The 12092-nt window shown below is 35.2% G+C and overlaps 1 protein-coding gene and 2 non-coding genes across 3 annotated transcripts in view; 1 reads left to right on the top strand and 2 right to left on the bottom strand.

Annotated features, from left to right (window-relative positions):
• The window catches only part of LOC107719563 (phospholipid phosphatase 2-like), a 20319-nt gene extending 18243 nt beyond the window's left edge, over positions 1-2076 (top strand). The window contains exons 5-6 of the mRNA XM_016527008.1: positions 949-1125; positions 1427-2076. Of these exons, the coding sequence (XP_016382494.1) occupies positions 949-1125; positions 1427-1573 (324 nt within the window). The 3' untranslated portion in view covers positions 1574-2076. The remainder of the gene's footprint in view (positions 1-948; positions 1126-1426) is intronic.
• Positions 2077-6478: 4402 nt separating this feature from the next.
• trnaq-uug (transfer RNA glutamine (anticodon UUG)) lies at positions 6479-6550 on the bottom strand. The gene has a single exon. It is a non-coding gene; the product is annotated as a tRNA-Gln (tRNA).
• A 1433-nt stretch (positions 6551-7983) lies between these two features.
• Positions 7984-8055, bottom strand: trnaq-uug (transfer RNA glutamine (anticodon UUG)). The gene has a single exon. It is a non-coding gene; the product is annotated as a tRNA-Gln (tRNA).
• Between the last annotated feature and the right edge of the window lie 4037 nt (positions 8056-12092).

Here is a 12092-nt window from a genome sequence, read left to right as displayed (position 1 = left end):
TATTGAATGTCTGACGGTGTTGACAAAAAGTGGGGACGCAACTTTAAAATCTTATTAAACATGCATGTGTCATTAAAAAAACAACCTTGCTTTGATAGGAGATATTATTAAGTGTTGCTTTTGATAAAACAAGCTCTTTTTCATCATAAAAAAACATTTTTATCCATTTTATTGCATATGAATGATTGAACCCTTCTCTGTGGACACAGTTTTAGACGTAGTGAGAGGACATTAAGAAACACAGATTTGGTATAATGAGAAAATTAAATTGAAGGTGATAATTGTGTTAAATACATTCTATTATTAATCCCTCATGACATTTAAAATTGAAAATATTTTTATTTTTTAAAGCTAATAGCAGTTACCCTTGCTGGACCTGTTTTATCCCACGTCTCAAGAATGACTGAGCTACATTTGACAGTGGACCTTTTTGCCTATTCAATTTTTGCTGAAATTTTGCTAATGTGACCGCACATTGAGGCTTATTAAGGAGCAACTGTTTTTTGAAGCACATGGATCATGGTATAGATGTGACATAAATCAGAAACAATGAGGAATATATGGTGTAGGAGTTCAAATTTTTTACAGGTATTTAAAATAATCATTTTGTTGTGGGGTTTGCAAACTAACTGGAACTAATTTAATGCAACTGTCAGAGATCAAAACAATAAAAAGTAATCTCTGAAATCAGCCGAGACAGGTTCTGCATCATTCTTAGTACAAAATGGTTTCCTGGTTAATTACAAAGCAAACATATAAATATTAAATGCTTTTTAGAGAGCCTTCTGAGATAATGCTAAACTGTTAGCATTTGCTATTTCCCAAAGACTAAAGAAAATTAAAGCTGTTAGTGTAGTTTTTTTTTCTTTTAATTTTCTAATCTTCTCAACAAATTCAATCATTATAATTCCTCTAATGAAAGTCACCTCTTCCTCTTTTCTCTCACAGTTCTATGTTCAGGCCAGATTGAATGCAAAATGGGCTCGTCTCCTGAGGCCCACTATCCAGTTCTTCCTGGTGGCCTTTGCTGTGTATGTAGGTTACACTCGTGTGTCCGATTATAAACACCACTGGAGCGACGTGCTGGTGGGGCTCCTCCAGGGGGCGCTCATTGCAATTCTCACTGTAAGTTAACCCTTTTTTCCTTTAAATGGTTAGTTTACACAAAAAATAGCCAAAATAGTCATCATTTCCTCAACCTCATGTTGCTCCAAACCTGTATAACTTTATTTCCTCCAATGAAAACAAACATTTTAAGGAAAATTTATTAATTTCTTTGCAATGGAAAAAATGATGAAAACAAGTAAAATAAAAGCATTTTCTTTACTGTACTGATTTTCTTGACCCCTTTTCTGATCCAGTGTCATTAAATGTAACATTTGGATGTTATTACTGCATAACTGCTAACAGTCATTGTCTCTTACAGGTGCGATACGTATCAAATTTCTTCAAGGTCCGTACTTTTCCTCAGTGCTCAAGTCCAGAGACAGCTGAAAATGAGGAGCGGAGACCAAGCTTACATTTAAGTGCGGTAGAGCACAATAACCATTTAGGCTATTCTGGACCTGTGTGAAAGAAATGAGTCCGAACACTACATCTCCCACAAACCACTGGACTGACGGGAGGGGGCGAAGCAAAACTGCACATGCTCACAATGGTCCTCCTTGGAAAAAAAAATAACTTTAGTTTCTCTTCCTTTCCTTTGAATGAGAGAGAACTTGTTATACATATTTAATCCATTTATTTTAATCTGAATGATTTGCCAAAGGGCCGGATCAAAAATTTTTTTTTTTATTCTATAGACCAGGTTTTATACAAAGTCATGTATGGCATGTATAATCTTATTTGAATTGTAAATCTTACTGTTGTGTAAATAATGGCTTGCTTTTCTCATATCATTTGACAAACCAAACAATCCCACATTCTGTAGTTAAAAATGTCAGAAATCACTTCGTGTTACTGCATTTATAATAGTATGTGCCTTAATTATATAGTAATCTGGACTGCAGATAATGAATAATGTAAATATTTTGTTAGGATATCTTTTTTTGTTCCCCTACGTTTAAAACTTAATTTTTTCCCCCAATTTTTTGCATTTTAAAAAAGCTGGCTTTATTGAACTTTCGAATTGTTGTTTGCATTTGTCCAAATTCCTATTAAATATTTGTAATATTAATCTGCTTTTTGGTTACTGAATACTGCATTGCTATTTTTTAAATATATTTTTTTAGATATTACTACCTAAAGTATAGTCTATTTTGATTACATTTGCATTCTACTGAAAAACATCAGCATGGTACATTTAATGTTTGCATATTCTGTTAGCATATTTTAATTGAGAAGTACTATGTCAATAATATTGTGTTTATGTAGGAATGAAATCAATCCTCATGTAAACTTTAGTTTTACATACCGAAAAGGACATATCAGCCCGAAGTGGTTGTCAAACACTTTTGATCTTATTTGGTTTGCAAGCGTTGTTTACTTTAGCCATGTTCTGTTGGGCACTTTACTGTCAGTCCAGCACTGCAGTAGCCATGAATTTAATGTTGACCATTTATTTAGCCACAGCCATGACTGCAAGTGAGATTGTCAAAATGAGTTAGTCAGCTTTCTTTCAAAATGAAATCTCAAGAATTCAATGATTAGACCACCAATTACAATAGCTATGTTTCCGTCACCCTGTTTTTATCCGCATTTTGAAGTATCACATCAGAAATTAGTGATGGAAACAAATTTAGAGAAAAAAAAATCCCTTCATTTGCAAAAAAGTTTTCACGCTCGCTTGAGGTGGTTTTTGACTTGTGCGAAAAAGAGTTAATGTGAATAAAGGGAGATGGAAACTCATTTACAGAATAATTTCCTCCATGCACATCAAAAAAAGTCACGTGACTTTGTGCTATGGGATGGCATAACCTGACTAACCAGCAGACCGATCTCATTGCACAGCATCTGAAATGTTGTTATAGTCGTTCTGAAATGCCTGAGCAAAGTCTATCCCCAAAATATTTCTGTATTATTGCCTTCCAGAACAGTCTTACATGACTGCGTTCCCAAACAGCAGCATCCACCTCCGAAAGCAATGACCGCATTTGTTTCGACTGCTCGCTCTGAGGCGCAAGTAATTTATTATATATGAAGGTTATTATATTCAGTGGCTTCTCCTACTTTTCTTAGTGATATTTAGTGCCAGTTTATCAGGAAGTGACAATTTTGTTCTCCTTGACTCATTGGATAGAAATGGTGCTTTATTTGCGATATTCCAATTTTGTGCATAAGTTAAATTCACAACTTTGAATGGAAACATAGCTAGTGCCAGATCAAGGTGTTCAACACTGTTGAATAATCATATTCTAATGCTAGATTGTTACATAATAAAATTATATGTAATTTTAATTATATGTATCATTTTAATACATTATAAAATAATGTATTAAAAAACATAAGCCTAATTAATATAATTAACTCTTGCTCACATTACATCTTATAATATTATTATATAACATTTTGCACTGATTAGGTGGATGTGAGTGGCCAATCTGTAGTTGCACAGTCAGCTCTTTATTTGTGTTATAACACAGTTACTTAAACCACTGATCATGATGGTAACAAAGCTTCCATCCTACCCTTGTGTTCCTAAACTGCAATGGTAGGATAAAAAAAACCCTCTTGCTACTCTATATCATGTTGTGTTCCTTTTATCTCAAATGTAAGTTGTTATTTTGTGGGTTTCCATCTGGCCTGATTCCTATCAGCTTATGTAAGATTGGGCTCTAAATGATGTCAAGTTGTTCTAACATATTTAGCACCTTTATTCCTTTGGGCATGATTTTAGGTCTATTGTCACATTACTGTGTTTTGAGCTATTTAAGCTGTATTGTTGGCAACGGCATCTCCTCAATAATTAATTTGGGCTTAAATCATTGCTTGTCACATTCCGCAAAATTCCTCTTGTCCGTTGTTTTGCTCTCTCATTGATAAGACATTTAGATTTACCACCTTAAAATACACAATAGTGTTAAATGCTGCAGAGTTGGATTCACTAAGATGAATCTTTTAGTTGGGTGAACTGCATTTTATGTTACAGCCTATATTATGTTGGATACTTTCATGTTTTATTTGACAAAGTTCGTGTTTGCTAACATCATTTCGTACAGGGCCATTGAAAACGGCTCTGATTTGGTGTTCCCTCAAAAGACAGTTGTTTTTATACTGCTATTTATTTTTACACTCAAAATGTCTTTAGAAATTATTTTAAAAAACGTACCTGTATATTATCGTGGTTGCTTTCACCACAATATATAACTGAGACGTAATGGCGCCAGTCCCGTTTGCAGGAAACACAGTGCGAGTCCGTTATTAGTAGCCCCTCCCATTTCATGTTGATACGAGGCATGAGTAGCGCTGGTTTCTGTTCCACCAATGAGCGGACCGATATACAGCGATGCTATGCAAATTAGGAAACACCCGACCGCTGAATGCCGCGATTGACCAATCAGAAACAAATAGTGCAGAGCGTCGCATAATAAGCAATTGTAATCGCTGAATTTATTAAACAGGAAAAGAGGGCTTATTTTCACTTTAAATTATTATTGGTGGTTTCTATTATTTATTTATTTTAAAATTGTTTACAATGTTTGTGAAATGTCAGTAGCCTCTTTGGTACTATATATCTTATAACTTGTCACACGTCATTGTTCATCTTCAAAATGTCAGGTTTTCTCGTTTCTGCTTATAAATACAAGCCCAGCAGCTACAAAAACATACTAAAATTATTATAATCATTTTCTGTAGAGTTCATTATTGGTCAAAAAAGGCCCCCTTCCTTTAGGAAAAATGGAAGGTGTACGTATATGTGGCATATAGCTAGCCTGGCAAAAGTAAATAATCCAGAAGGGATCTGCCGTCTGACTCCTGTTCATTTTGAAATGCACAGAGCTGGAGGCCCATAGAGACAATGCTACACTTCTTTCAGCTCAGGGGTCAGTGATGCCTGGCTCCTGGCCATACCCACCACCGGCTGGATGGGTTTATATATTTATACTCGCTCACTGTTGCTGCTGTTCTCTGCGGCTCTGTGAGGAATTATAACAGGTAAAACACATTGGACAGTTGTACATTTGCGAGTGGTTGAAAGTAGTGTAAAAGGGAGAAATTAAACAGCTCTTTGACTAGCCAAAGCAAAAATGTTTCCCCATTTAATTATATTTAAAAGTTCAAGGTAAACTTTTTCATTGCTTTTATTAGATTATTATTAAAGTAACTTTGATGCACAAATGCTTGATCCAGTGAACACCTGGCCTGACCGACCAAATTTCCCTCATACTACTAATAACAACACCCTGACTATTAATTCAGATACCCATATCTAAAGATGCAGTGGTGGTCAAGTAGACTTGTATCCTTAATAAATTTGGAATTTTGCACCTTCAAATTAGTAATGTACATTGTACCTCTGAGCCAGAAGGCCAGACATCCGGCTAACTAAGGGGACGTTTGGCTCCTGGTGAGGTCAGAGGGTCCACAAGAGAAATCTGGACTGGGCAGCAGTGGAAAATACAGGGTCTGTTAACCTGCCAAGTGGGCTGCAGATAGTGGTTAAAGGGGGGAAAATATGAATACTATGGCTGGACAGAGGAAACAAATTGAGTATTTTAAGATCCAAAAAGTTAATGCTTGGAGGAATACTAAAAACAAGAGGACATAGAGCATACATGTGTAGGGGTTTCTACCAGAAGTTAGCTAAATCTGACAAAACATTTCTTTGGGTGAATCTGAAAATGTCCTGAAGGGTTAAATGATTTATACATAAAAAAAACCCGGCAAAAAATGTTTTATACAACAACAATAATAACAACAACAACATCAATTAATTAATTAATTAATTCCTATACAATCTCCTTATTAGAGTGGCAGTAAAATTATAAACTCAAATCATGTCCATTTCCCCACATTTATGTAATATGTGATATACTGACTCCTCCTGGACATTTGAAGTATAACACCTTAATATAACTTCCTTAATAAAACTCTACTTTGGAATTTTAATTTATTGCATTATTTAGGAGTTATTCCTCAAAAGTTTATGTGGTCAGACGATCAAAATTCAAGATTTTTGTACTCGATTAACGTCGATTAAAAATTTAATTTATACATGAATACAACTGTATTCATTCCTGAGATGATATCTGGACACCACGCGCTGAATTATGTCACAGAGTGAGACTGTCAAAGTGTAGCATACAATATTTTAAATATTTATGATATAATAATATCTACGGTTTCATTTACGAAACGATTGGTTAAAAATGATTCTAAAAAAATTCACAGTTAAATATGCTAAGTAATCATAGTCATCAAATTAATCGTGGACCACACACGTGCTCTACTGTCCTGATCGTTTACATAGAAATATTGTCGAGTTCTACTTGTTTTCTGCATATTACCTATTCGCGATGCTTAAAAAGAATTAAACACTAGGTTCTACCGAGATTTGAACTCGGATCGCTGGATTCAAAGTCCAGAGTGCTAACCATTACACCATAGAACCACGTGCACTACAGCCTGCGCCATAGTGTAATATCTGAAAGAAAAACAATGCTTATTGAACATCACAACATGACATGGCTCAAGATTTATGTATACACTTGTAATCTATAAAACATAGTTAACGTTACTTAACACAAAAGATACCCTATATGTTAAGATAACGTTTTATCGTGTCTTCCCAATTTTGAGTGACATTGTAGTGTTGATTTTTCTTTCAACAAGTACGAAATGTATCATTTTGTTTTACTATTAAAGTGATTAAACTATAATTAATTTATCGCGCAAAACAACAACAAAACACCGCGAGATACACGAGCTAAGCTAAAGTTAATACACTTGGTAGCTCAAGATGAAGACGAAGACGTACCAACCGTGAAAATCGAAAATCTATGTGAAAAATAGAAAGCAACATGTGAAGATTGCAATTACGCCCACGGTCAACATGTTTACCACACTCCCATGAATTTGAATAGTAATCTAATCTGACACCCTCACTTTTGCAATACCGCGATTGAACTGAAGGGGGCAGCCGGAGCTCATAACACATATGGCGTGTGTTATTATTATTATTATTATTATTACAGCGATTGCAGTCTTTATTAGAAGCAAATTAGGACATTGACAATTTACGACAATGACAACACAAATTAGGCCTTTTTTAAATCAATACAAATAAATAAAAAAGCTTCATATTTTAGCATAGCATCTTGCTAAATCACTTTTACTTGCAATATGTCATTAAGACAGTTTTAGGAAAATGTCATCACACGGTTGGCTCATTAAAATGTCAGAAATACAATAATAATAATAATAATAATAATAATAATCATAAAATCCATTTTGTATTTTCTATTGTCAATATAACACTGGATATGAATTTGTTCAAATAAAGATGTCCATTTCCCCACATTTATGTAATATGTGATATACTGACTCCTCCTGGACATTTGAAGTATAACACCTTAATATAACTTCCTTAATAAAACTCTACTTTGGAATTTTAATTTATTGCATTATTTAGGAGTTATTCCTCAAAAGTTTATGTGGTCAGACGATCAAAATTCAAGATTTTTGTACTCGATTAACGTCGATTAAAAATTTAATTTATACATGAATACAACTGTATTCATTCCTGAGATGATATCTGGACACCACGCGCTGAATTATGTCACAGAGTGAGACTGTCAAAGTGTAGCATACAATATTTTAAATATTTATGATATAATAATATCTACGGTTTCATTTACGAAACGATTGGTTAAAAATGATTCTAAAAAAATTCACAGTTAAATATGCTAAGTAATCATAGTCATCAAATTAATCGTGGACCACACACGTGCTCTACTGTCTTGATCGTTTACATAGAAATATTGTCGAGTTCTACTTGTTTTCTGCATATTACCTATTCGCGATGCTTAAAAAGAATTAAACACTAGGTTCTACCGAGATTTGAACTCGGATCGCTGGATTCAAAGTCCAGAGTGCTAACCATTACACCATAGAACCACGTGCACTATAGCTTGCGCCATAGTGTAATATCTGAAAGAAAAACAATGCTTATTGAACATCACAACATCACATGGCTCAAGATTTATGTATACACTTGTAATCTATAAAACATAGTTAACGTTACTTAACACAAAAGATACCCTATATGTTAAGATAACGTTTTATCGTGTCTTCCCAATTTTGAGTGACATTGTAGTGTTGATTTTTCTTTCAACAAGTACGAAATGTATCATTTTGTTTTACTATTAAAGTGATTAAACTATAATTAATTTATCGCGCAAAACAACAACAAAACACCGCGAGATACACGAGCTAAGCTAAAGTTAATACACTTGGTAGCTCAAGATGAAGACGAAGACGTACCAACCGTGAAAATCGAAAATCTATGTGAAAAATAGAAAGCAACATGTGAAGATTGCAATTACGCCCACGGTCAACATGTTTACCACACTCCCATGAATTTGAATAGTAATCTAATCTGACACCCTCACTTTTGCAATACCGCGATTGAACTGAAGGGGGCAGCCGGAGCTCATAACACATATGGCGTGTGTTATTATTATTATTATTATTATTATTACAGCGATTGCAGTCTTTATTAGAAGCAAATTAGGACATTGACAATTTACGACAATGACAACACAAATTAGGCCTTTTTTAAATCAATACAAATAAATAAAAAAGCTTCATATTTTAGCATAGCATCTTGCTAAATCACTTTTACTTGCAATATGTCATTAAGACAGTTTTAGGAAAATGTCATCACACGGTTGGCTCATTAAAATGTCAGAAATACAATAATAATAATAATAATAATAATAATAATCATAAAATCCATTTTGTATTTTCTATTGTCAATATAACACTGGATATGAATTTGTTCAAATAAAGAAAGAACTGACAGGCAGCCAAGAGAATAATTGATACACATCTATGATTATAGAGACATATCTCTAGATATGCAAATACATTGTCTTGGTTCCAGGTTGAAGCATCATTTTTGTCAGTATGAATCATTTTAATTATACTTTGAATAATTAGTGCGGAGGAATTTCTGGTTCCTGTGTTTTGAGGTTCGCTCTCCTGTGAAGGGTGCAAATGTGCTTCAACGACAGTGTGTGTGTGTGTGTGTGTGTGTGTGTTTGGATGCTGATGTGGGTCATTACCCCTTCTCTGCCCCCTGGGGAAAGCAGGAAAGAGGAGGAGGGATGGATGGGGGGAGAGTTGGAGGATAGGAGGGGGGTTCCCAGGGGAGGAGAATCCAATAAATCAGCCCGCCGTCTCCGTGCTGACATGGGGCTTGTCTGTGAGGGGTGTGTGTTTGTGTGTATGTGTGTGTGTAGATGGGATCACAACAACAGCATAGCCTTGTCTGGCTGTCAGTCACCTCCATACTGGCCAGGCAACATACTCACACGCCTCCCGCAGACCCTCATTACCATATCCATTAGTTTCTCATGCTCAGTTCTGGCAGGCTGATTACTTACGTCTCCTTGTCTTTCTTTAGTCTTTTGGATGTCGAGTTCATCCAAAAGTGGAGTTTGCATCACTGATATTAAGTGTTTCCTTAGCAAGGTCACATCTGTTAAGTGCATTGCGACAATTACTTAAGCAGATAGTCAAGGAGGCTAGGCTACTACAAGTGTCACACCAAGAGCAAAGTACCAACACAAATGCAAACAAATGATCTCTTCACCACTGAATAAGTGAACATTTCTTCTCTAAATATAGGTCTGTAATTGGAGAATGTGAAGACGCCGCTGTCAGTTTGATATATGTGTGCAGGTATGTTTGCAATCGAGTGCGTGAAACTCTATATCCACCATGGAAACTGTATGTTGTTAGAGAATGGAAAACCAAAAGTTATGTGTTTGTGTTAAAGGAATATGTAAGTGAAAAAAATTCACAAATCTCATTAATTTGTGCTGAATTTCAATGTGCGGAAATGCAAATGAGGTTTTGAGAGATACAGCGGAGGGGATTTTCAGCAAATAATGACTTGCATTTGGTGTGTTCATTGCATGGCTTCAGAAGACTTTGAAGATTATAATATCTATCTATCTATCTATCTATCTATCTATTCATATTTTTTACTCATTACTTATATTTTTACATTGCCACTGTTAGTTGATATAAAAGTGTGTTATTTGATACCAAAAACATTGTACCAGTGGCATAGTGAATATACAATACCCATATACAGTATATGTATGTATATATATATATATATGTGTGTGTGTGTAAAAATATAAGTAATGAGTAAAGATATTTATTTAAAATAAGATAGATAAGATATTTGCACATATATGAAAAAAGGAAGATAATTTTTAATTGATGGTTACACCACATGACGTTTTTAGAGCCATTAAATTGAAACAAAAAGCATACAAATCCAACAGAGCACATTTTTAAGAACTTGGCATGTGTTTTAAAGTTGATTTTTAAAAAAAGATTTTTCCTTGTTTATTGTAGACTGATGATGGATTTTTTTGTAATAAACTCTTTAAATATTCTCCCTACTGCCAGCTCTGAACGCTAAAAGCACATTTTCCTAGTAACGAAGCAAGAAACATGTTGGTCTTTTTTCATGTTCAGCTTTCAAAATGCTCATATCGATGTTGTTGCAATATTGTGTGGGCTGCATGTGAAAGTGAATTACAGGGGAAGACCATTGATCAAGTTTGTTACTTGCGAGGGACAACTGTGGAATAAATAATGTCAATCATTGTATGGGATAAAAATGTCTTTTGTTCCGTTTTCTTGGCTCCATTGGAAAGCTTCTCTTGTCTGATCTGAAAAATAGAGATATTGACCATTGCTTGTTAAACTTCTGTGAATTCTGAGCTTTAAAATGCTCTGAACTTGCTCTCTGAAAACACACACACACACACACACACACACCAAACAACATATATCAGACGTCCTGCACCATGATTCTAATATGTAGCTCGTTTATGACTGTTTCCAATACATGGACCGCAGTGGCCAGGAGACCTGCTCTGTGCATTAAAATTCATGGGAAAAATGGCAATAATGAACCCCCCCTCCAGTCCCCATACATCCTCTAAATCTGTATCTCTCTTTTTAGCAGATCCCTCTACACTCCTCCTTCCCTCTATTTTCTCTCCTCCTCCGCATCCCTTCTTTCTGTTTTTCAGCCACACTGCTGCCAGGTAGTGATTTCTACAGTGGGAAAATTGCTTTTTCAATATCTGCCTCTCTAATTATGAGCCCAGCTAAAAGGGTCACGCCACTGGAATACTAAATGTCTCCTGAGTTTTTGCATTTCTTTACACCGAAAGAGAGTTTACGTATTATATTATTTATGTCACGGCAGTGCTTGAGAATCACTGCCGTTCATATTGTTTTGTCAAAAAAGCAAATTTGAACAATTTATCCAAGATATTCCTTAGCGATAATGCCTTTGTAAGCTTATTAAGCTGTATTCCCTGACCCAGAGCAACACACACACACACACACACACACACACACACAAGAGATTTGATTTAGGTCACACACTGGTTCCTATTGGCCCCTGGAGCATGTTATCTTTATAGCGAAGCCGTGTTTCATGTGTCTTTGAGATCAAAGATAAAAAATTAATGCCGGACTGACTATCTCAGGAATCTTCAAAATCAAGATATTTCATAAACAGATGGAGAGACTGGTGGCCAAAACAAAAAGTGATTTACATAGGAAATAGGCCCTAGTTTTAAACCACTAGCCGTGGGATTTAATTGTGGGCGCCCTGAAACAATGCAAAGCGATTTAAAGTAATAAAAAGAGAGAAGAGAGAGAGAAAACTACTTTACATCACAAAAGGAATTTGAATTATTCCTTAGCGATAATGCCTTTGTAAGCTTATTAAGCTGTATTCCCTGACCCAGAGCAACACACACACACACACACACACACACACACACAAGAGATTTGATTTAGGTCACACACTGGTTCCTATTGGCCCCTGGAGCATGTTATCTTTATAGCGAAGCCGTGTTTCATGTGTCTTTGAGATCAAAGATAAAAAATTAATG

The sequence above is a fragment of the Sinocyclocheilus rhinocerous genome, unplaced genomic scaffold (assembly GCF_001515625.1).
Source record: "Sinocyclocheilus rhinocerous isolate Xijiao unplaced genomic scaffold, SAMN03320098_v1.1 scaffold1294, whole genome shotgun sequence".
NCBI lineage: Eukaryota > Metazoa > Chordata > Actinopteri > Cypriniformes > Cyprinidae > Sinocyclocheilus > Sinocyclocheilus rhinocerous.
This window is presented reverse-complemented; position numbering and strand designations above follow the sequence as displayed.